Raw genomic sequence first — 26,344 nt, forward strand, 5'->3', positions numbered from 1 at the left:
TTATCATCTTATGTCTCCTTTTCCCATGCTTGGTTTCCCCAAACCTTTTCTTTTCCTTTGCTAAACTACAGAAACCCTCAGCTGACTTAATACTCAGCGGACTTAAAAGAAAATATTAAATACCAGAAATTAAATTGGGGAGGGTGTGTTTAAGCTTGCTGTGCTCTGACTATGGTTCAATATGAGTCAACCCTTTAAGTTTAGATTTTGGTCTCTTCTATTCCAAGAGCCTCGTGTGGAATAGGCCAGGGGTGCTTTCATGTTCCTGAGGATACAGGGATGTATGCGCTGCTTAAGCTCTGACTATGGAGTTTATTACATAGATCCTAAGTTCCTTCATTCATTTACTGAGCAAACATTCTTTTGAGCACCTATTACACAGTGGTAATAAGACAGAATTCCTGTGTTCATGTAATAATCTAACTGGGATTTTTTTAAAAACCCAGAAATATAAAAATGCTAGAAAAAATTTAAGGTACTAAGTCCAAAAAGGGCCCAATCAAGGAAGGTATCTTTATAACTGTCTTAATTATGTTAAGGCATTTAGAATCCTACATAACCTTAGACTAATCCAGTCCCTTAAAGAGTCGGGCACAGTGGCTCACACCCATAATCTCAGCACTTTGGGAGGCTAAGGCAGGAGGATCACTTGAGCCCAGGAGCTCAAGACCAGCCTGGGCAACATAGGCCCCATCTCTTCAAAAAACATAAAAATGAAAAATTAGCCGGGCATGATGATTTGTGGCTATAGTCCTAGCTACCTGGGAGACTAAGCCAGGAGAATCACTTGAGCCTGAGAGTTTGAGCTTGCAGTGAGCTATTTCACCACCGCACTCCAGTCTGGGTGGCAAAGTGAGACCTTGTCTCAAAAGAAAAATAAAGGGAGGCCTACACTAAACTGGTATTGATCCATACTCAAGTTTGCTAGAATTGAACTTGACTGGAGATTTATAGGAAAAAATCATTAACACTATGGGATAATGATTTGAGGACCCCTTTATTCTTTTAAGTTATAATATGCTTTTTATTAAAATTTTGATATATATATCCTTCCTAATTATTACTAATACTTCATTACTTTCCTAATTTTTCATGCTTAGGTGATGTGATAAAGATCCTTATTTTTACAATTTCTAAAAGGAATCACTGAATAGAAAAACATGAGAAGTAGGTCATTAAACATAGTTCCAGAAAATACCCAGTCCATTGACCATGTCATTATAACTGAGATAGGGCTAAGCAATTAATGACCATGTGCCTTACATGGTTAAGAGCCTAAACTGAAATAAATAGCTTCCTAAAAGACAGATTACATAATTTAAGTATAAAATTATTTACTAACTAGTAATTTTTAAATGTTATTAGTTCAGATAAAAGTCTTTTTAATAACAAGGAAAGAGGATGGATTGATAAAATTTGCCTGTGTAGCAAGCTCTTCAAGTACAGTATAAATTAAAAGATTAAGCATTGCATAGTGAAAGTAAGTCACTAAAATAAACAGTTTTCAAGTTTCTAAAACACTTTAAAAGTGCTTAATTTTATATCCACTGGAAAAAATGAAATGTATCTCCTACCTCACTCCTTATCCCAAAATCAATGCCATCAGGAATGAGATCTAAATATAAAAGGTAAAACAATAAAGATTTATGGAATATATAATAACTTGGAAGAATAGCTTCATGACCTGGAATAGGGAAAAAGTTTTAAAAATGAATACAAAAACTATTAGCCATAAAGTGGATATTTGATAAGTTGGCTATATAAAATTAATGACTTATGATATCAAAAAATATTGCTAAGACAGTAAAAGGTCAAACCAGAGTAGGAACAGATTTTTATAACATGTTTAAGTAACAAAGTTAGATATCCAGAAAATATAGGAGAGACATCAAGTTAACAATAAAAAGCCAGACAACCCAGTAGAAAAATGGATGAGAGACTTGAACAGATACTTCACAAAAAATATTGAAATGACCAATAAACATTTGAAAACATTTGCTCAACCTCGTTAGTAATCAGGGCAATATAAATTAGAAGTGTTATTTGTAGTTAACTAATTAGCAGTCATTCTCATATACTCCCAAAGCTGGAATATAGAATCTATTTAGTAAATCTGATAGTTTATTTTCCTTATTGAGCAAATTCTAAAGAACATCCCACATCGAACTTTCTCATTTCCCTCAATGAATCACAATTAATAAAACTTTGCTATGCTTTCCCCGAGCTGAGCAAGCATGTCACTCATCCAGAATCCCAGGTTTTCAATGACCATTTTTGCAAAATAACTTTAAAGCTCTTTATAATATCCAGGCATACATCATTAAATGGCATATAGTATGATATATAAAGCAAGATTTTAATTCTTAAAGCATCTCATGTTTTAAAAGAAAGCAAGAATTTTAAGAAATATCTTGTGACTTTTTAATTTATCTTGATTCCTCATCTTGTCATCAAGCACCTTCTGAGATTCTAAATCTTCAGGGAAACTTGATAGAACATTATTCATACAGTTCAGTTCAATAAATATTTATATAGGACACATCATGTGCAAGGCACCATGAAGGTAGTAAAAGGATGGATAAGGGCCAGGTGCGGTGGCTCAGGCCTGTAATCCTAGCACTCTGGGAGGCCAAGGCAGGAGGATCACTCAAGCTCAGGAGTTCCAGACCAGTCTGAGCAAGAGTGAGACCCCCGTCTCTACAAAAAAACAGAAAAATTAGCCAGCATGGTGGTGCACACCTGTAGTCCCAGCTATTCAGGAGGCTGAGGCAGAAGGATTGCAGCCAGATGCACCTATGGCAGATTCCCCACAATGCCCCCCACAAGGAGGCCAAGACCTACATGTGTTATTTACTATGGGTTTTTTGCTTATTATCTATTCTGTGTTGTAAAGATATTATTGAATATGTCAAAAACATATGCAGTTAGTCTAATGGTAACAGTAATAAGAAAAAGAGGGAATATTTATGTTTATAGCACAGAAAGTCAAGCTGTCGGAGAAACTGGACAGCAGTGTAAATGTGAAACATATTACAGAATATTACGGTGTTGGAATGATCACCATGCATGACCTGAAGAAAGAGAAGGAATAAACTATCATAGTTCTGTGCTAAAATTTATGAACAGAAGTTAATAAAAATTAGAAAAACACTCCATAAAGCTAAACTTGAAGATCTCAGTCATATATTGAAAAAGTGGATCTGGCTGGGCGAGGTGGCTCATACCTGTAATCCTGGCACTCTGGGAGTCCAAGGCGGGGTAATTGCTCCAAGTCAGGAGTTTGAAACTAGCCTGAGCAAGAGTGAGATACTGTCTCTACTATAAATAGAAAGAAATTAATTGGCCAACTAATATATATAGAAAAAATTAGCCGGGCATAGTGGCGCATGCCTGTAGTCCCAGCTACTCGGGAGGCTGAGGCAGGAGGATCGCTTGAGCCCAGGAGTTTGAGGTTGCTGTGAGCTAGGCTGATGCCACGGCACTCTAGCCCGGGCAACAAAGCAAGACTTTGTCTCAAAAAAGAAAAGAAAAGAAAAGAAAAAGTGGATCTGTCAGCATAACTGTGAACACATGCCGCTTGATGGTATGCGCATCATGAAACAAGCAAATATCTATTATAATGAACTGAAAATTGAGAACTATGAATTTTCAACAGGCTGGTTGTAGAAATTTAAGAAAACATATAGCAGTAAATTTTTAAAGATTTGTGATGATAAACTATCTACTGATCGTGAAGCGGTGAAGAAAATCTTTGGCGAGTTTGCCAGAGTCATCACTGATGAAAATCTAATGCCAGAACAAGTCTATAATGGTAATGAAACATCACTGTTTTGTTGTCATTGCCCTAGAAAGACACTGACTTCAGTTGATAAGACAGCCCCTACAGGAATTCAGAATGCCACAGATGGAAAAACTGTGCAGGCATGTGCTAATGCAACAGACACGCAATCAGTGTAAACTTGCTGTGATAGGCAAAAGTTTGCATCCCCATTGTTTTCAAGGAGTGAATTTCTTACCAGTCCATTATTAGGCTAACAAAAAGGCATGGAACACCAGGGACATCTTTTCTGATAGTTTTCACAAACATTTTGTACTAGTGGCTCATGTGCACTGCAGGGAAGCTCGACTGGATGATGACTGCAAGACTTTGTTATTCTGACCAGTGGGTCAACAAAGAGATTAAGAAAGAAATATAAAAAATTCTTGAAACAAATGAAAATGAAAATACAACATATCAAAACCTATGGGATATAGCGAAAACAGTAGTAAGAGGAAAGTTTATATTAATAGCAATAAGTACCTACATAAAAAAAGTAGAAACACTTCAAATAAACAACCTAACAGTGCATCTTAAGGAACTAGAAAAACAAGACCAGACCAAACCCAAAATTAATAAAAGAAAAGAAATAATAAAGATTAGAGCAGGCCGGGCGCTGTGGCTCACGCCTGTAATCCTAGCTCTTGGGAGGCCGAGGCGGGCGGATTGCTCAAGGTCAGGAGTTCAAAACCAGCCTGAGCAAGAGCGAGACCCCGTCTCTACTATAAATAGAAAGAAATCAATTGGCCAACTGATATATATATAAAAAATTAGCCGGGCATGGTGGCACATGCCTGTAATCCCAGCTACCAGGGAGGCTGAGGCAGAAGGATCGCTCGAGCCCAGGAGTTTGAGGTTGCTGTGAGCTAGGCTGACGCCACGGCACTCACTCTAGCCTGGGCAACAAAGCGAGACTCTGTCTCAAAAAAAAAAAAAAAAAAAGATTAGAGCAGATTGTTCAAATCTGGAATTTCCACATTCAAAAAAAGATCAGAGCAGAAATAAATGAATTTGAAATAAAATACAAAAGATCAATGAAACAAAAATTATTTTTTCAAGCGGATAAACAAAATTGACACACCTTTAGCCAGATTAAGAAAAAAAGAGAGAAGACCCAAATAAATAAAAGCAGAGATGAAAAAGGACACATTACAACTGATACTGTAGAAATTCAAAGGATCATTAGGGATTACTATAAGCAAAGACATGCCAATAAATTGAAAAACCTACAAAAAATGGATAAATTCCTAGATACATATAGCCTACCAAAATTGAATCAGGAAGAAATCCAAAATCTGAATAAACCAATAACAAGTAATGAGATAGAAGCAATAATAAAAAGTCTCCCATCAAAGAAAAGCCTAGGAACCCAATGGCTTTACTGCTGAATTCTACTGAGTATTCAAAGAAGAATGAATACCAATCCTCCTTAAACTATTCCAAAATATCAAGGAGGAGGGAATACTCCCAAACTCATTCTACAAGGCCTGTATCACCCTGATACCAAAACCAGGTAAAGACACAGCAAAAAAAGAAAATGATAGGCCAATATCTTTGATGAACACAGATGCAAAAATCCTCAACAAAATACTAGCAAACTGAATTGAACAACTCATTGAAAAGATTATTCATCATGATCAAGTGGGATTCATCACAGGTATGCAAGGATGGTTCAACATACACAAATCAGTCAATGCAGAAGAATGAAACTAGACCCTTATCTCTTGCCATATACAAAAATCAAATCTAAAGACTTAAATCTAAGACATGAAACTACTAAAAGAAAACACTGGGGAAACACTTCAGGAAATTGGTCTGGGCAAGGACTTCTTGAGTAATACCCCCAAAGCATAGGCAACCAAACAAAATTGGACAAACAGGTTCACATCAAGCTAAAACGCTTCTGTACAGCAGAAGAAGCTATCAACAAAGTGAAGAGACAACCCACACAATGGGAGAAAATATTTGCAAACTACCTGTCTGACAAGGGATTCATAACTAGAATACATAAGGAGCTCCAACAACTCAATAGGAAAAATCTCAAATAATCCAATTAAAAATGGGCAAAGGACCTAAATAGACATTTCTCAAAAGAAAACATAGAAGTAGCCAATAGGTCCATGAAAAAATGCTCAACATTATTAGTCATCAGAGAAATGCAGATCACAACTACAGTGAGATATCATTTCATCCCAGTTAGAATGGTTTTTATCAAAAAGGCCGTCACCCATGCTGGCAAGGATGTGGAGAAAGGGGAACCCCTTGTATACTGATGGTATGAATGTAAATTAGTGCAACCACTATGGAAAACAGTATGGAGATTCCTCAAAGAACTTAAAATGGAACTACCATATGACCCAGCAATCCCACTGCTGGATAGGAAGGAAATCAGTATATCAAAGTATAGGAAATCAGTATGTTGAAAAGATATCTGCACTCTCATGTTTATTGTAGCCCTATTCATTCACGTTAGCCAAGATTTGGAATCAGCCGAAGTGTCCATCAACAAAGGAATGGATAAAGAGGTTGCAGTACATACACATAATGCAATATTATAGAGCCACAAAAAGAATGAAATGCTGCCATTCGCAACAACATGGAGGGAACTGGAGAACATTATGTTAAGTGAAATAAGCCAAGCACAGAAAGACAAATCTCCCATGTTCTCATTCTTATGTGGGAGCTGAATTTTAAAAACAATTGATCTCATGGAGACAGAATAGAATGACAGTTACCAGAGGCTGGGAAGGGTAGCAAGGTGGGGGTATGGGGGCATTTTGGAGATGAAAATGGGTACAAAAATATAGTTAGACAGTTAGATAGAATGAACAATATTTGACAGCACAACAAAGTGACTATAATCAACAAAGTTAGGGTATTCTTTAACTAAAAGAGTGAAATTGGAATGTTCCTAACACGAGAAAATGTTAAATGCCTGAGGTGATGGATACTCCGATTACCCTGATTTGATGAATTTACATTGTACTGCCTGTATCCAAACGTTACATGTACCCTCTAAACATATACAACCATTATGTGGTTGTATATCAATTAAAAATATAAAAGGAAAAAAAAATCATTTGGAAAATAATCAGCAGAACCCAAAACGAAGCTCCTTAGGGGAACCGTTTGCGAAATGTGGTCATTTCCCCAGCCCAGCTAGATTTATGCGTTAGTCTCACGTATAGTCTTTATGTAACTACAATGTGACACAGATTCATCTATTAATATTTCAAAGATATTTAAACTTTAGAATTTCACTAGGGCATTCAACAAGGTGAGTCACACTGGGCTGATTGTGAGATCAAAAATCCAGGACTCTAAAAATAAATGATGGACTGTCTTTGTGAGGAAGTGGCTTAACAGGAGGGCGTGGGCTCTAAAACAGGGTAACTGTTAACAGGTAAATCTGAGTCAAATATATTTTGTTCTTTGTACTTTTTTGGGGCAACTTTTTATAAATCTGAAGTTATCAAATGAAAAGAAAAAAGACTTTGTTATTCCTTGGTAGCTGTTCTGCTCATCTTCCAGCTGAAATTCTCATCAAAATAATGTGTGTGCCATGTACTTTCTCCCAAAATATAATTTCATTTTGCCATATGACCAAGGTATCATAATTTTTTATTTATTTATTTATTTTTTTTTGAGACAGAATCTCACTGTGTTGCTCAGCTAGAGTGCTGTGACGTCAGCCTAGCTCATGGCAACCTCAAACCCCTGAGCTCAAGCAATCCTCCTGCCTCAGCCTCCCAAGTACCTGGGACTACAGGCATGCACCACCATGCCCAGCTAATTTTTTCTATGTATATTTTTTTAGTTGGCCAATTAATTTCTTTCTATTTTTAGTAGAGATGGAGTCTCACTCTTGCTCAGGCTGGTTTTGAACTCGAGACCTTGAGCGATCCGCCCACCTTGGCCTCCCAGAGTGCTAGGATTACAGGCGTGAGCCACCGTGCCTGGCCCAGGGTATCATAAATTTTAAAAACTATTTCTTGAATAGCATGCTAGCAGCAGTGAACAGAGAACTGTGTTTGGAAGGTTCACAAAATGAGTTTAGCATGAAGGATGTCATATGTGCTGTTGCCAATGCTTGCAACAGAGTGACTAAAGTCACAGTTTGCATGCTTGGCACAATTCTGAAAAAAAGACTGATTTGTGGCCGGGTGCTGTGGCTCACGCCTGTAATCCTAGCACTCTGGGAGGCCCAGGCGGGTGGATTGCTCGAGGTCAGGAGTTCAAAACCAGCCTGAGCAAGAGCGAGACCCCATCTCTTCTATAAATAGAAAGAAATTAATTGGCCAACTAATATATATAGAAAAAATTAGCCGGGCATGGTGGCGCATGCCTGTAGTCCCAGCTACTTGGGAGGCTGAGGCAGCTAGGCTGACGCCACGGCACTCACTCTAGCCTGGGCAACAAAGCAAGACTCTGTCTCAAAAAAAAAAAAAATACTGAATAAACTGTTTTTATCTAGTAATCAAATTGAAAACTGAATAAGAAACTTTAAAAAATATTATTAGACTGGTTTCATCACAGTTCTAGTTATTAAAACATCTTCCTCAACCTGTAGTGATCTACAGAAAACTTAATGTTACCGTGAAACCAAATGCAATAGCACTTATAGGACATTGTCTCACAAAACAGATGCCGACATCAGTAGCTCAGACAGTTGTCCAGAAGGAAAATGGCCTTCAGCATGCCCGAAAGATGCTGCATGTTGGTGATCCAAGCGTGAGAAAGACTGCAGTCTCCCTGCTGAGGAATTTGTCTCGGAATCTTTCTCTGCAGAATGAAATCGGTGAGTCCGTCACAGTAGCTACGTGTGATATGTACCTATTAAAATTACAAATGCAAGAAACGTTGTCCATATCATATTCTTTTCACAACAATAAACTGGAAATGTGAGTAAAGAACAGAAGGTGACAAACACAGGCGTGGCTTTTGTGCAGCCGGAAATAAAGTGCAGGCTTTGCAACTGGATCTCAAATAGGACGTTTTTCATATCCAGCATTTAAAAAAATTTCTACAGAGGACAAATTTCAGACCGTACTGAATTAGCAAGATAAGTAATGTGTAGGCATGTTTGAGCCCTCAGCCACTCCAGCCAGCGAAGCCCTCCTAATGCATATCGTTGTCTTGCAGAATGCTCTCTGTGGCCTAGGCCAGCACGCTCCCTAGGACATCGGAAATACTCATGCAGCACTTGTTTACTTTAGAAGCTTGGCAGTGTGTTGGACTAGGAAAAAGATGGGTAAACAGATAATCACAAGAAAAAGACAAAAAGGAGTCACTGAATATAGCTTTGACATAGTTTCTAGAGTAAATACGATGAAACACATGTGCCTTTTGGGAGGGGCTCTATATTATCGACAGAGAACATAGCTGTGTTACATTATCAGATAACATAATTTTTCATTTATTTGATTATACCAAGAAGTACCTGATAAATGTTTATTGAATCAAGTAGAAAACTTTAAAATGAGATAATAGGGAGATGATGCTAAAATTGGACATGTTTTCTAATGCTCCATAAATTGATCATTTTTAACAACCTAAATTCAGTTTTTCACAAAATCCCACTGAAGTTACAAACAAATTATTGTTTTTAGTGGATTAGATTTTGGGGGTCTGCGTACACACAGCGTGAGGGATATTGAAGTCTGCATTTACAGTTTAGTAATGTCATTTTCAAACATAGCCAGCAGCATATTTGACAGGAGGTTTCATACAATGGTTTCATGCCCATTATAAATTTAGAGAGAGCTTGGAAAATGTTTAGTGAAATCTAACAGAAACCTTGCCATAGGCACTTTCAAAATTATTAAAATGTTCTCCCCATGTTCTTCTGTCGGCTTTTGTGCTGAACTTCAATAGAGGCCTATTATCCTTTAACTTTTGTTTCTTTTCCCAAATAAAGCATTGGTTCCATCTTTAAAACATTGCCAAGGTAAATAACTGCACTGCACACATCATGCATGCAGAAATACTGCCAGTGCAGAAATACTGCCAGTGTCCGGTTTTGTGGCCCCCTAAATATTGGGAAGGTATAGCTGTGACCCCATGGTTTCTATTAGATTATTCTGCTGAGGTTTAAGGACAATAGAGAGAAGGGCATCAGCAAGGTAAATGCAATTTTAAAATTCTAAATTTGGCTTCATGCCAAATATATAATTTAAGTGAAAGGACTCATCTTGATTCAGAATTTTAACAGCCAAGAATAAATTAAAATCCAGTTTGAACACATGCTTTGTGAGTGACTTCTAGGCCGAGTAACTTTCCATGTGCTCACCTGGAATAAAGTCATCACATTTTACCTGCATTTAGAGAAATAAACTTGAAACTTAAATTTTCTCAAAAACGTAAAGACAGGCAGTCTGGCATGGTGACAAAATAGCAGATCTCACATGAAAGATATGGGTCTGCATCCCATAATGCTACTTTGCCAACCCATGTTCTCAAGGCCTTTCTTTCTATGGTCTATCTTAGTAAAAAGAGGAACCCTTCTGATAATAATAAGCATCTGTTGAGCGCTTACTACATGCAGGGTGCTATGATGCATTTAATATGCATTGACTCCTTTATTCCCTCAAAACAACCCCGTGAAGTAGGTGCTATCATTGCATGTTGCAAATTTGCAAATTAGGGAAATGCGGCATAGAGCGATTAAGTAGCTCATCCAGGCCATTAAGAAGCTAAAGGGGCCAGGAGCGGTGGCTCACGCCTGTAATCCTAGCACTCTGGGAGGCCGAGGCGGGCAGATCACTCAAGCTCAGAAGTTCGAAACCAGCCTGAGTGAGACCCCGCCTCTACTAAAAATAGAAAGAAATTAATTGGCCAACTAAAAACATATATAGAAAAAATTAGCCGGGCCTGGTGGCGCATGCCTATAGTCCCAGCTACTCGGGAGGCTGAGGCAGGAGGATCACGTGAGCCCAGGAGTTTGAGGTTGCTGTGAGCTAGGCTGACGCCACGGCACTCACTCTAGCCTGGGCACAAAATGAAACTCTGTCTCAAAAAAAAAAAAGAAGCTAAAGGATCTTCAGAGGCTGAGCGCTGAGCTCTAACACTATGCTGTGGTACTTGAACAACAATAAAGAAACAAAGTGTTCAGACCTGTGAGCAGAAGGTATGTGCAACCTGTGAATCAGGCCCAGGTATTATCAAAGGATGATATATCATCCAGTGCCTTTTACTGAGTACTTCTCTGTTTCAAGAGTAATGATGGATGTTAGAAACACAGAAATAAGTAGGATAATTAGCTTCAGGGAACTCATCACAGAAATTCAGAAATTTAGACCAGCAGATAACTAATTGCAATCCAGTGTCAGAGGGAGGTAAGTGTGGTTCAGGGTACCTACCACCTGAATCCAGATGAAGGAACAATAAAAGTAATCAGTATTTGTTACACATCCATTATGAACACAGCACGTATTAAGAAGCTGCAAGGGGGCAACAGAAGCATGCTCTCTGTCTTTTAATTTTAAGAAGAGTCCAAAGTAGTTACATCAAGGAAAAATAAAACATGCATGAAAAGAATTATTACAAGAAGTCAAGTGTATATACCACAGGACAAGTTAAAGTGGAACCATCAAATATTAATACCTTTCTTATTGGTACAAAAACAAGCCAAACTCAAACCTATAACCAAGTATTTACATATGTAGTGGAAAAATACATTTAAAATAGTTTATCTCTTTTTTCAATAGTAGTAGTATTTATGTATTGAAAAAAATTGGGGAAGTACAGATAATTTTTTAAGTGTTTTTAGTTTACCATCAATACTAATGTAGAAAAATAGCTCCTGTTAACATTAACATTTTAGTTTATTTCTCTTCATGTTTCTTATGTGTATTTTCTTTTATCACATTACAATATTATGTTCTTTCTATAAATAAATATACTCATTTTTCACATAGGCTATTAACAAATATTTGTTATTATACATGCTTCATAGATATGTGTTCAGATGCACAATTGTCTTTACAGGTGTGTTTTAGTTAATCATATTCTTATTGGGATATTTAGGCATTTCATTTATATATCACTCTATTATAAAGATCTCTACAAAAAGCTTTTCCATTTTTAAAGTGATGTCTTTAAGGTGTATTCCCAGAAGTGGAATTACTGAATTGAAGAATATGAAAATGTTTTAAATTCTTGATATTTCTATCAAATTGCATTTTGAAAAGATTTTCAATGTACTGAGCAAAGAATATCTTTTTTTCTTTTTCTTTTTTTTTTTTTTTTTTTTTTTGAGACAGGGTCTTGCTCTGTTGCTCCTGGTAGAACACAGTGGCATCATTATTGCTCACTGCAACCTCAGATTCCTGGACTCAAGCAATCCTCCTGCCCCAGCCTCCTGAGTAGCTGGGACAACAGGCTCATGCCACCACACCCAGCTAATTTTTCTCTTTTTTGTAGAGCTCAAACTCCTGAGCTCATGTGATCCTCCCACCCCGGCCTCCCAAAGTGCTAGGATTACAGATGTAAGCCACTGCACCCAGCCTGAGTATCCTCTTTTTAAAAAATCGTATTTTTCATTTGATTATTACAGAAGTTATATCTTCCCATATATTTGTTAACCAACTGTGTTTCTTTTAAAAAAAAAAAAGTTTTTTACCCCAAAAATGTATTGGGATCTTGGGATTAAGAAACAAACATTTTAATCAAGTGTTCTCTTTCATCTTGTAGCCAAAGAAACTCTGCCCGATTTGGTTTCCATAATTCCTGACACAATCCCAAGTACTGACCTGCTCATTGAAACTACTGCCTCTGCCTGTTACACGTTGAACAACATAGTCCAGAACAGTTACCAGAATGCACGGGACCTTCTGCACACTGGGGGCCTGCAGAAAATCATGACCATCAGTGCCGGCGACGCGTAAGTCCTTTAGCATCTGCCCATCGGCTGTCTCCCTTCCCCCACCACCACTCCTGTGTGTAATGATCTAGCTACGAACATGCAGTCATGAGTACCACGGGCCACGTGGCCATGAACAAGCTGAGCCAGATCATCTAGTCAGTCCTTGCTGATCGAGGCAAAAACTGAATCGGCCAGGCCATAGCTGTCCCTTCTCTTCTGAAATATCAAGAGAGTCAAATTCCATACCTTCTCGAGGTGCCTGTGCTTGCATTTTATTGACCTGGTGAATTAGTTTTCCAGAGCCACCACTGTGATTTAAGAATAGCAGAACACAGGCAAATTGGGAGTCCTCTGGCCAGGGAAGGGTCTCACATCTGGGGGACAGATGACACCGTGGCAGCTCAGGAGGGGCAGCAGGATGTAGCCTGGCGAGAAACCTCTTGCTCTCTCAGTTTTCTCTATCCTATCTCTTCCACCTCTTATTCCTTGTGACAATAAAAGTTCTAATGAACGTAAGTCATCCCACTTCCCTGTTCCTGTGTTTTTAACTTTTCCCCATTCAAAAAAAAAAAAAAAAGTGGGGAAGAGAATGAAAACCCTTGTGTAACCTAAGCATTGCCTGTGGTTAATTTAGAGTGACCGATTAGAAGGGGGCTTGAAGATTATTTTTTTCTCTTGATACAACTCTGAATCGTTTGACTTGTTACAAATACAAGTTACTTTTATAGATAACCGGAAAAGAAATGCCATTGTAGCCTAGCTGTGAAGAGTTGCAAAGCAAGCAGGCTTCACCTGTCGTGGAGAAAGGTGCACTTGGCTGTCCAGGGCTGAGTGGGGCCCGTGGTGTCCTGGAATGAGCACACATCGCCTCCACCTTGTCCCTTGTGCCCGCAGCCCCCTCTGCAAAGCACATAAGGAAGAAAAACTACATTCAGAGTCAGGTGATTAAAAAGAGCCTCAAACACTGGCTAAAATGTCAGTGTTCCAAAGTAATCCACCTGTTCCCCAAAGCCTGGCAGATAGCAGAGCAGTTGGTCATTCTCCGTGGAAAGAATGAATTATTGCTGCAAAACTGAAACGACTCTCCAAAGTAATCATCTAAACGTCTAAGCAAATCACCGTAAGATAGTATGATTTTAGGCCAGGCATGATGGCTCACGCCTGTAATTCTAACACTGTGAGAGGATGAAGTGGGAGGATTGCTTGAGCTCAGGAGTTCAAGACCAGCCTGAGTAAGAGCGAGACCCCATCTCTCCTGTAAATAGAAAGAAAATTAGCCAAACGACTAAAAATAGAAAAAATTACCCAGGCACGGTGGCATGTGCCTGTAGTCCTAGCTACTCGGGAGGCTGAGGCAGGAGGATTGCTTGAGCCCAGGAGTTTGAGGTTGCTGTGAGCTAGGCTGACGCCACGGCACTCTGGCCCAGGCAACAGAGTGAGACCCTGTCTCAAAAAAAAAAAAAAAAAAGATAGTATGATTTTAATTATTTGAGTATTTAGACATAATAATTGTCACACAGAGGATTATGCCCTCATGTTTGGAAATTTCTTATAGCTTAGCAAGATAGAGCGATATGCTACCACTCTGTTGTTTGTTTGTTGTCCCAAGTATCTTTATGTGAGTTCGTCCTTACATGCCCTATTCAAAAAAAAAAAGTCAACAAGAAGCTTCTATCAGTTGTGCCTGCTGCTCTTTCCTTACTAGAGTGTTGTATATCTGACCTATAATTTATGGGCTAGCCTGAGAACTAATTATCATTTACAGCAATTTAAGAACTTTTTACAATCTTGAATATTAGAGACCTGTAGCTTTCATGGATTTCTTTGTACTTTGGTTATTACCAGGTGACTCTGAAAAGTCCATGAGGTATTCAAAAATCTGTGAGGTGCTAATTTGTCTTACCCTCCCTGCAAGGCAGGTAGGGGAGAGAAACACTTTCAGCTGGTGAATGAACCCACTGCGCTCTTCATATAGCATTGCATGCTTTGTTCGTGGTTGCATGTTTACAAACGCCTATGATATGAGGGGGGAAAAATTCTGCTCTTTGTTTCTTTGTTTAAAAAAACGATTCAGCCATATGCTAGTCAGATGATGGAAGAAAAAGAGATCTCGGAAGGCACTCATCTTTAGCTAGAAATGAGAAGTTTAGGACAAATTTAAAAACAGACTGCTAAAAACTAGCTACAGCGTCAAATTCAGTAGCAAGTTGGATTTACAACAGGAATCAGTTTTCCATTATTTGCTCTACACTAAAACATAAAGCGATTTCAAAACTGTTTTAACGAGGGCTGCCGCAAGAATTTCTTTTATTAACTTTAAGATTTCCTTTACTCTTACATTCATAGTCACAAAGTCATATATATTTTTCTGTCATGCTTTCCTGCATTTGTCTTCTATAAATATACATCATAAATATACAAATATAGATTGTATTCTATAAATAAATTCAAGGATTTGCAGCATGTCTAAGGATGTGCTCCTTATAAATATCCGGGATTTGCTCTATAAACAGTTTATTAGCACTGTGTTTGTGGCTTAAAAAGATTAAAACAAAAGCACATGTGGTCCCTGGTTTCCAAAGCTCGCCATCTGATTGTCTCGTCATCGTGAGTGGCCCGAGAGGGCTACGCAGGAACAGCAGTTAAAGATTTACAGAATCCCGAAAGGCAACTTCCAGAAGCCTCCCATGTTCTCCCTGATCTCAAAATGTCCTTTTCTTTTCAGTTATGCCTCCAACAAAGCAAGCAAAGCTGCTTCCGTCCTCCTGTATTCTCTGTGGGCGCACACAGAACTCCACAACGCCTACAAGAAGGTAAGAACACAAACACAGAGTGTGTGGTAGTTTACAGAGCCCAAGAATAATGGCCCATGGGACTTGACCCATGGTGAGAAATCACCACAAAACTGCATTTTCTTGTGTGAGAATTTTACTACCTTTCACATTTCTGTTTGCTTATTCTGAAGGCTCAGTTTAAGAAGACAGATTTTGTCAACAGCCGGACTGCCAAAGCCTACCACTCCCTTAAAGACTGAGGAAAATGAAAAAGTACCCGCAGAAGTATGGGCCTCACCGGTCTCAGCTACAAAAAGCCCCAAAGGAAAACACCTATTTTTCTACTCCCCACCCCAAGAAACCTCAAAAAGCATGCCTTGTTTCTATCCTTTTCTATTGCCATGGTCCCCAGCATCCAGAAAACAAATAATCAGAATATACTTTTATGAGTCTTCCAGAAGACTTTTGCAAGTTTGCCACGATACTGGCAACAGACTCTATTTTACTCTCTGCCAATAGTGGTCTTTGTTATCAGGGCTTATGGCGCACGGCCTCCTGGAACCAAAATGTGAACTCACGTAGAATGAACACTATTAACAGAATAAATAAGGAAAGAGGCTGTTGTATTACTAGGATTTTAAAAAGTTTGATGGACATTTATATTCCTTTTTGGTTTCCATGTTTTGTCTCTCACGTGCATGTTGCTTCACCATGGAGCCACAAGTGTATTGTTCCACAGTGTTGAAACAGAATGGAAATGACAAGAAATATTTGCAGGGTTATCCAGGAAAAAGTCTAATGGCAAAAACTGTGTGTTGGTTTACTTTGTGTTTGTTTTTAATCCCCTTGGGTTTTTTTTTTTCTCTGATTTTAAATGAACTTAAGAAATTTAGATTACAGAGCATGCATAACTATAAGAAAAAGAAATGAGAGGACATGATCATAGCAAATTAAAAAATCTTTTACACAGAGAAAGGCAATTATGGTTATAAAATTCAATATTTCCTGTAAACACTGAGTAAATGGGATTGTTCCTCAAGGAAACGCTTTGCCTATAACAATACCTTTAATTGCAAATGTCTCCTAAACAGCCTAATGCAGTGTAACATGTTCCCTGGGCTTTTTCAGCTATTGCACTGAGCTAGTGGAAGAATAGACTCTAATCTTTAGCTGCAAGAGGAACCAAGGCCACGGCAGACTTCTCGGCCAGCCCAGGGAACTAAAACCACAGCTCATTTTAATGAGTTACATCATCAACCAGCCATCTTTGCCCAGCATACAAAAAATAACACGGAGCCACTAAAGCTCATGATTAAGGAAGGAATCTCATGATTAAGTCAAGGAAACTGTAGAGAAGAAAAGTGAAGGAGTCATGTTGAGGAAGATGCAAGAAGCATCAAAGCCATCCAGGATGATACGAGAAACACTGACATTTAAGTCACCGTCATCTAGCGAAATGATTCCATATTAAGTGTTATTTTAATGAGGCTATGATTAAAATCATCTGTATAGAATTAGTCTTCTCAACTACAATTCTGTAGTGGTATTTTGCTTTTTTAAAAAAAAATCTGATGACGATTGTCATAAGAAAGTAAGGTAAGGAAAAATCCTTCAGCTCCTTTTTGGTCAGAAAAGTGTAACAGAACATAAATTTTGAATGTATACTTCAGTCTTTATTGTCTTTGGGACTTAACATTGTTTTCAATTTTAAAAGCTCAATGAAGACAATTTAGGTTACTAACCTAGGTCAAAATGAAATCTAGATTAGTAACCTACATTATTTAGATACCAATTTTTAAAATACTGAAGAGAGAATTTCTACTCCTTTTTCAGAGTTCTGATGATAAACATTTGAAGTATGTTTATGCTACCAGAGAATAGATGTATGTTCAAGAACCTTCTGTGTTTTTTTAAGGCATAAATAGAGCCTTCAATAATATTAAACACAAAATGAGGTAAACGTAGCATTGGTTGCACTGGTATCTGTGTATATCTGATTTATTTGTGTATCTTGGTATATGTGGTGTGATTGATATGAAACTTGAGGATTTGATCTTGTAAACTTCAACTTCAATCACTAAGGGTTTAATACATTGTCACTACTTATACTTTCCTCCCTAACATCCTACATTCTTTACCAAGAAACATTTCCTATAATAAAAATGGGACTAGCCAGTGACCAAGGCATATAAAAATGGGGAGACACACAAATGTGTCAGCTATGGTTAGATTTAGTATATGGAGTGGGTCTGTGACCATGAAAAGGCAGGCTATGTTTGAGCTCCATGTCCTGCTTTGTCACTCTGTTTGCAAACACCTCACTACTTTACTATTTTGTGACACCTCTGGCAGAGGTCCTCGTGTAGATGAACAGTTTTGATCACAGGTCTTTACAGAAAGCTTTGTTTCCTTTTGTGTCCCAGACTCTGCCCATGTCATCAAAGGAACTGACAGGCCATCCTGGGCCTTTTCGTTTATTTTCTGTGAAAGGTTCTCAAGGACGGCTGTCATGTTGAGAATTCTTAACGATCTTCTGCAATATAAGAGGTTGCTGTCCTAGACTTTCATCACTGACAATAACCAAGGGGTTATCTGATAAGATAGAGAGGGGATTAACATGTCAAGTGGGAGAAGCAGCAGCAGGAATAGATAAACCAATTTAATCACCCTCTGAAGAAGCAATTCCTTAGACGAAAACAGGAGATGGGAGATGATAGATAGATAGATAGATAGATAGATAGATAGATAGATAGATAGATAGATAGATGATAGATAGATACACACACACACACACATATATATATACACACGTACATGTATATGTACTATAGTCACAAGTGAGATTTCCCCTAAATAAAATTTCTGTTGGACTTACTGCATTGGAATGAGGAAAACTTACGTATGTGGATACTTAGAATAAAATTGTGGAAGCCTCAAATCTCATAATCTCAGGATTAGGAGGGAATTTAGAAAACATCTGGTCAAGTCCTCCTTAAAGTATCTTCTGAGGTGAAAAAAAGACTCAGTTCTTATTAAGGTGGCAGAGAAGGAAAACATGCAATCATTCATTCAACTAATGCCCAACATGACCCTACAACTGGCTTGTTTTAAGACTCCATAACTGTTGCATTGAAGTATTTGTTGTGGGAGGGAAAATAGATTTAGAAAAAGAAACAAACTTTTCAAAATGAAATTCTGCTTTAAGTGTACTACTTTGGTTTGTAGTGGTACTGACAGTTTCATCATTTATGAAATCAACTTTAACTTTCTAAGGACTGTAAGAAAAACTCTTTGTGACGTCGCATTTAGGAAAAAGAGATCAAAATGCCACCCATTGGCATAAGAACTGTTTAAAATATGAAGGGAAAGCATCCAGAAAGCCATAGTCTGGGAGACGCAGGCAAAGAATCTAGTGATCTTTAGCCTAGAGTGGGCTGTGTTCGCCTGTGTTCCCTATCTCTGCGTAGTTGGAAGCCCACTGTATCCAAGTGGACAGACTTGTTCTGACAGAGGACAGAATCAAGGTCAGTAGGTAGAGGCTATTGAGAGAACAGGTTTGACTTTGTAGCAGGGGACATAGATTGAATGCTCTTCACAGCCTCCTCAGCAAGTCTGCACCTTTTTCCCCTCCCCTTTTTCCCCTCCCTCCCTCCCTTCCTTCCTTCCTTTCTTCCTTTTCTTTTTTTAATTTTATCCATGCAAAAAACTTGAAGCAGAGAGAAGTTAAGTCACATTCCTAAAGTCACATAGTTGGAAAGTGCAGAGTAGCACAGGTGGTCTGGCTCCCCCCTGGGGGTCCCCTACAAACCAAGAGTAATCGATGCGTGTCTACATGCTGGTGAACTGTGGGGATCTCTTTGGCTTGACTCTCTTTGGAGAGTAAAGAGTACAGTGTGGCATTGCAGTTAAGAGGGCTGATTCTAGCACCAGCCAGCCTGAACTCAAACTTGTGGCTTCTCCACTTATGAACCGGGGTAAGTTTCTTATTCTCCACTGAGGCTCAGCCTTCCTTATATATAATATGTGAGTAATGGTAGTATTTATCTCATTGGGTTGTTTTGAGGATTAACTGGTTTAAAAAATACAAAGCATTTAGAACAGTGTCTGACAGTATATACTCAAATGCTAACTAAATTATTTAGAGTTCCCTGGTTTGGGGAGATTTTACTTTTCCTTTATAATTCATCTCTTTTGAATTTCTCTTTACAGATATGACTGGTTCAATTAAAAAGCCCCAACTCCCTCCCCCCCCCCATTTTATACACACACGCGCACACACACACACAGATCTATCCCTTAGAAGGCCAGGTAGAAATGTGGAAAACAAACTTTTTTATTTCTGCATATTATGGGGGTACAAATGTTTAGGTTATGTATATTGCCCTTGCCCTCCCTTCCCCCCCTACCCCCCTCCCGTCAGAGCTACAAGCGTGTCCATCCCCCAGATGATGCACAGCGCGCTTATTATGTATGTATATACCCATCCCCTCCTCCCCCTCCCATCTGCCAAACCCCCAATAAATGTTATTCCTATGTGTGCATTTAGGTGTTGATCAGTGAAACCAATTTGCTGGTGAGTACATGTGGTGCTTATTTTTCCATTCTTGGGATACTTCACTTAGTAGAATGGATTCCAGCTTGATCCAGGAAAATACAAGAGGTGCTATATCACCATTGTTTCTTATAGCTGAGTAGTACTCCATGATATGCATACACCACATTTTATTAATCCACTCATGTATTGATGGGCACTTGGGTTGTTTCCACATCTTTGCAATTGTGTATTGTGCCGCTATAAACATTCGAGTGCAGATGTCCTTTTTATAGAGTGTCTCTTGTTCTTTTGAATAGATGCCCAATAATGGGATTGCTGGATCAAATGACAGATCCACTTGTATCTCCTTAAGATATCTCCATATTGCTTAGAAAACAAATTATGGCCAAAGCAAGTGATTCTGAATGTGTATTCCTTAGAACATGAGTCCTTTGTGTGTAGTTGAGTGTTATGTGTAATATCCATACTTAAAGAAGTTTAAGAAAGGCAGAGTTATACAAAAATCAAAAGGTTCTTGACTGCACGACTTCTCAGAGTCCCTAGTATGCCAGTGTGTGTTGTGAAATCGCCAAGGGGAGACAGAGTGTGCTGCATGTCACAAACCTTTTCTTTGACTCAGTAAGCCCTATTTCTTAGAAGACTCTTGCAACTATGCCTCTGTTGTAAAACACTTTGAGCAAAAGGGATCTAAGCCATAGGCAAGGAGACAAAAGGTGTTTATCTGGTTCACAGTCAAGGTCATCAGGCTAAAACATCAGCTACTGATAAACGTTGCTTGGGGTTAGTCCTGAACAATCTTAGTAAAATCTGAAGGTCAGTGACTTCAATAGATTGAGGACCATTTACTGAACATTTTGTGTCATGTCCACCTGGAGTGCTACTAATCTACAGACAGGTAGATAACTCAGAAGGTATTTATTAGTCCAGAAAAGCAGGTTGAGGCAGTGGTGGGCATTCCTGCATCTGGCTGCTCAGATAACTACATCTTACATCAAGAAGCAGTTAATCTCTCAGAAGCCTGAATTTCACCTGTAAGCTGCTGACCCACAGTAAATCTGCCAAGGAATGATCTTCCCAATAGCATCTAATCCTTTGAGTGCTTTGGGTTTTTTATTTATTTTTATTTTTTACATTAATAATTTTTTCTCTTTTTTCTTTTTTTTTTTTTTTTATAGCAATGAAAGAGCTGAAAGAAATGGTTTTGTTTTTTTTTTAGAAGGAAGTCAGGGCGTTCCATTTTTTATATACATGCATTGAACACCTACTCGTGGTGCTAAGGACTGGTGAGATGGAACTTTGTGAATTAGTGAGACTTACTGCACCATGATGGACACTTTCACAGTTCACAGTATCCTTTGCTTCACCTGAGCAACAAAAAGTCATGCTGCATGGTGAGGGTTAAGGAGCTCTAGATCCATACAGATAACCTGTGTCTTTTTTCATAAAACAAGAAATGGTTGGAGTGAGAAGCAGAGAATTATTAAGAAGGTACCTTTATTTTTAGCCAGGAGTTAAATCTGAATTAATGACAAGCAACAAAAACAGCCTAGACAACCTGTAATAAGAGTGGAGAAAATTATAATATTCAGAAAATTGACAAAATTTTCCCCTTAGAAAATTTTCTTTTGTCCCTTGTTCTAATTGGCAATTGCACTTCTTAATTTAAAAAGTAGAAGTAATCTATTTTAGTGGTATTGCCTTAACAGCTTTATATAAGAATTATGTGTGAACATGTTAAGTAACACATTCCCTTTTCATTGGGTGGGAACTTTCATACCTAAAGTGACCCAATTCTTTATCTCATGTTCTATTCCTCCCTCTTGAGTTTATCACTTGGGATGCTTCGTTTGCATTTGAGTAACAAAAAAGTTCAAAATGGCTTAAGTGATAAATGTTTTTATCTCATGGAACAGGGAGGCCAGGTTTAGGCTCAGGCTTAGTTATTTCTGCAACTCATTGATAACATCAAGCATCCAGTTTCCTTCTGTCTTTCAGTTCTGCTGTCTTTGACATCTTGGCTTTTGCTCTGCAGCTGATCTCTTCATATTTACAAAATGATTGCAGCAGCACTACACATCCCATCCTCATAGGGCCATGTCCAAAGGCCAGAAGAATAAACATTCCTTTCTTGCATCCTTTTTTTATATATATATATATATATAAATAAGGAACATTTTTCTAGAAGCCTCCAGCAGATATCTTTCATTTCTTATTGCCCAGAATTATATTACGTGTCCATTCCTAAGCCAGCTTCTAGTGAGAAGAGTAAAACCACTCTTTTTTTTTTAATTTTTTTTTTGAGACAGAGTCTCCCTCTGTTGCCTGGGCTAGAGTGCTATGGCATCAGCCTAGCTTACAGCAACCTCAAACTCCTGGGCTTAAGCAATCCTCCTGCCTCAGCCTTCCAAGTAGGTGGGACTACAGGCATGCGCCATGATGCCCTGCTAAATTTTTCTATATATTTTTAGTTGGCCAATTAATTTCTTTCTATTTTCAGTAGAGACGGGGTCTCAGTCTTGCTCAGGCTGGCTTCGAACTCCTGACCTTGAGTGATCCTCCTGCCTTGGCCTCCCAGAGAGCTGGGATTACAGGCATGAGCCACCGCGCCCGGCCAAAAACCACTCTTTTAAGCCAATCACGTTTCACCCAAGGCTGGGTCTACCTCTCCTGAGGCTCATGGATGTTAAACACTTAAACAAAATCAGAGTATTATAATATTAAGCAAGGAAAAAAGGCTACAGAGTCGTCAACCAGCATTGTTCGCTGTACGTGGAGACACAAAAAAGAAAGAACTCAACATTTTTTTGCAAATTTATGCCATCTTGTTTTTTCAAATACTTGTTTCTACTGCAAGTTCCTCTACTATGGTTGTTGCGTTTTGTATTTAGGACAAAGTTCATGAAAATTTGTGGTAAAGAGTGGCAGGAGAGCTAGGAATGGCAGCCCAATAATCACGATTTCAAGGAGAATAGTAACAGGATAGTAAAAGGGATGCTCAGCTGAACAACAAGTGCGTAAAATAAAATAGTTTGAGACGCCACTGTGCCTCTTTTTCATTCTCTCCTTTTCTCGACATCTACCATTCCTCACCTTTGAGAAGTAACTATGGAAACCAGTTGTAACTTCAGTGACAGAATCCTCTTGGGAGAAAGTTGGTCCATGCCTGTGGGTGTCTGAGATTCCTTGCCGAGACATCTGGGGGAGGCAGTTTGGTTGAAAGGGACGTGGATTTGAATTCTGGCTTTACCTCTGGCTCTGTGACTGGGGGAGTTGCTTAAGCTTTCTGGGTGTCGAGTTGACCTGTTGCTTCATAGGACTGAGGGAACAAAATGAGAGGGTGTATTCACAGTGGCACCTCGCACTCAGCAAAAGGTGGTGATTGCTTCCTTCCTCTTGTAGCTCTGGCTGCCCCGCAGGGATCCCCAGTCTTCAGCTTCTGCCTCCCGCCCCCACCCCCATTTGATTCCCCTGCTTTTCCCAGTGCTCCAGGGATTATCTTAGAGCAGAAAGCAAACTCCACCGTGGTAAAACAGGAAGTGAGAAGAGCAAGGAGGGAAAATTTACCTGTCAGATCTCCTCGTTCCAGCCAACCCCTCCTTGTGTTCCCAGGTTTTGATCACTTTGCTTCTGCTCCTGTGTTCTCTGCAACACAGATCCTAGACCTACCTGTTTCTACACCAAACCCCATCCTTCTGGAGAACTCGAATCAGGGGAACCTTCCAGGGACACAAAGCAAAACAACTCCTATTGCTGCTAGGGTTCTCACAGGAGACAATGTGTTCTTGCTAACCCAGGTGGAAATACTGAATGTGTTCTTTCTAAAAAAAAATCACTTGTGCTACACAGGGTAAATTATGGGTTAGGTCAGCCCAACAGTAATGATTAATTTCCTTTTTCTGAAAAAAAGACTGATTTGTGGCCGGTGCGGTGGCTCACGCCTGTAATCCTAGCACTCGGAGAGGCCGAGGTGAGCGGATTGCTAGAGGTCAGGAGTTCGAAACCAGCCTGAGCAAGAGTGAGACCCCCGTCTCTACTATAAATAGAAAGAATTTAATTGGCCAACTAATATATATATACAAAAAATTAGCCGGGCATGGTGGCGCATGCCTGTAGTCCCAGCTACTCGGGAGGCTGAGGCAGGAGGATCGCTTGAGACCAGGAGTTTGAGGTTGTTGTGAGCCAGGCTGACACCATGGCACTCACTTTAGCCTGGGCAATAAAGCAACTGTGTCTCAAAAAAAAAAAAAGACCGATTTGTTTTTTTAAGAGTATTTGGAGCCAGCAAATGTTTTATGTTTGTGTGAAAGTTACATGTGGTGCAGACTGCTCATTGCCCCCGCCATATCCTTTCTCTCCTTTTTTCCAACAGTAGAAATTTTAACAGGACGCATGGTACCCGGAATGAAGACAGTAAAGACTACCTTTCCTGCCTCACTTGCAGCTGAGTAAAGGCATATGACTGAGACCTGGCCAGGAGGATGTAAGCGACACGTAATCAGTGTCTCAAAACCTTTCTTAGGAGACAGTGGACACGTGCCTTTGCCTTGTTTTTTCCCCCTTTGTCCATCCTGCCTGGAATTCTGATTCTGCCTTGCTGAGCCACAAGGATGAAGGCCACACTCTTGTATGGCAGTACAGTGATCTGAGAGGAGCATGGTCACACCAATTTTGGACTCCATACTTCAGACATTGCACACATGAAAGGAATAAACTCTTATTGGGTGTAAGCTAGGTGGTTTTTTATAACTCACAATCAAACTTAATTGTAACCACGACTTTTTTTTTTATGGCAGCTCTAGCAAACTAGTAACTATTGCTTCTTGACGCCATTATCTAGAGCAGAATCAAATTAAAAAGAATTTCCAAACCCAGAAGATGCAACACCTCTGTCCTAGATCAGGATACCGACCACAAGATTAAATTGCTAGCAATAAGCCACTGAGCGAGAACTGAATTCAGTGAGTTAATTTTGGACTTCAGATCCCTTTATCGTGTTGATAATCCTCTTTACAAAGCAGTCTTTAGCCATGTTCTGAAATTAATTCCACTAACCAGACAATACCATTCCAAGAGGAAACTGGAAGGCACGCATCTGACCTAATGGTGTAGAATTTCCCTTGGGAAACACACCTATAAGAGAAAAAACTGGTACCCGAAACACAACCTGCAAAACTAAGTGACTAGCCAATAGCCAAGATAGGGAAACAACCTAAGTGTTTGTCGACAGATGAATGGATAAAGAAAATGTGTATATATATGTGGGATATATATATGGGACATATATTAATATATATGGGAGATGTATATATGGAATATATATAGAGAGAGAGAATACTGGTTAGCCTTTAAAAAGAAGAAAGCCCTGTCATATGCTACAACATGGATGAAGCTTAAGGACATTAGGCTAAGTGAAATAAGCCAGTCACGAAAAGACAAATACTGAGTGATCTCACTTATATGTGGAATCTAAAAAATCATACTTACAGAAACAGAGTAGAAGGTGGTTATGGGGGGTCAACAAGTAAAGGAAATGGGGAGATGTTGGTCAAAAAGTACAAACTTGCAGGTACAAGATGAGTAAGTTCTGGAGACCCGATGTGTGACATGGAGACTGTGGTTAATAACACTATATGGTATACTTGAAATTTACTAAAAGAGTGGATCTTAAATATTCTTACCATAAAAAAAGCAGTGAAAGGTTATGAATATGTTAATTGGCTTGATCGTGGCAATCAGTTCACAATGAATACATACGTGAAAACATCACATTGTATACCTTTTTTTTTTTTTTTTTTTTTTTTTTGAGACAGAGTCTCCCTCTGTTGCCCAGGCTAGAATGCCATGGCGTCAGCCTCGCTCACAGCAACCTCAAACTCCTGGGCTCGAGTGATCCTCCTGCCTCAGCCTCCCGAGTAGCTGGGACTATAGGCATGTACCACCATGCCTGGCTAATGTTTTCTATATATTTTTAGCTGTCCAAGTAATTTCTTTCTATTTTTAGTAGAGACGGCATCTCGCTCTTGCTCAGGCTGGTCTTGAACTCCTGAGCTCAAATGATCCCTCCGCCTTGGCCTCCCAGAGTGCTAAGATTACAGGCGTGAGCCACCGCGCCCAGCCCACATTGTATACCTTGAATGTGTATCATTTTTATTTGTCAATTACACCTCAATAAAGCTAGAAACAGATAACTATGTGACCAGAAAAATCTGTTTTCTACAGTGTATTTGCTGGCTAATGTCAAGAGGGAATAGTTTCTGTACAATGAAAAGAACCTTTAAGTAGACACCTAACTTAGATCACAAAACATTTTTTTGGAGGCCTGCAGGAAAACCACC

The 26,344-nt window shown here is 39.1% G+C and overlaps 1 protein-coding gene across 2 annotated transcripts in view; it reads left to right on the forward strand.

Annotated features, from left to right (window-relative positions):
* Positions 1-24,736, forward strand: part of PKP2 (plakophilin 2) — a 91,850-nt gene extending 67,114 nt beyond the window's left edge. The window contains exons 10-13 of one of the 2 annotated variants that reach the window (XM_076007488.1): positions 8,462-8,615; positions 12,509-12,698; positions 15,406-15,493; positions 24,379-24,736. In XM_076007488.1, the coding sequence (XP_075863603.1) occupies positions 8,462-8,615; positions 12,509-12,698; positions 15,406-15,493; positions 24,379-24,381 (435 nt within the window). In that variant the 3' untranslated portion in view covers positions 24,382-24,736. Of the gene's footprint in view, positions 1-8,461; positions 8,616-12,508; positions 12,699-15,405; positions 15,494-15,645; positions 17,420-24,378 lie in introns of those variants that run through there. The other variant, XM_012789236.3, reaches the window with a different exon arrangement.
* The last annotated feature ends 1,608 nt before the right edge of the window (positions 24,737-26,344 follow it).

The sequence above is a fragment of the Microcebus murinus genome, chromosome 10, assembly GCF_040939455.1.
Source record: "Microcebus murinus isolate Inina chromosome 10, M.murinus_Inina_mat1.0, whole genome shotgun sequence".
Taxonomy (NCBI): Eukaryota; Metazoa; Chordata; class Mammalia; order Primates; family Cheirogaleidae; genus Microcebus; species Microcebus murinus.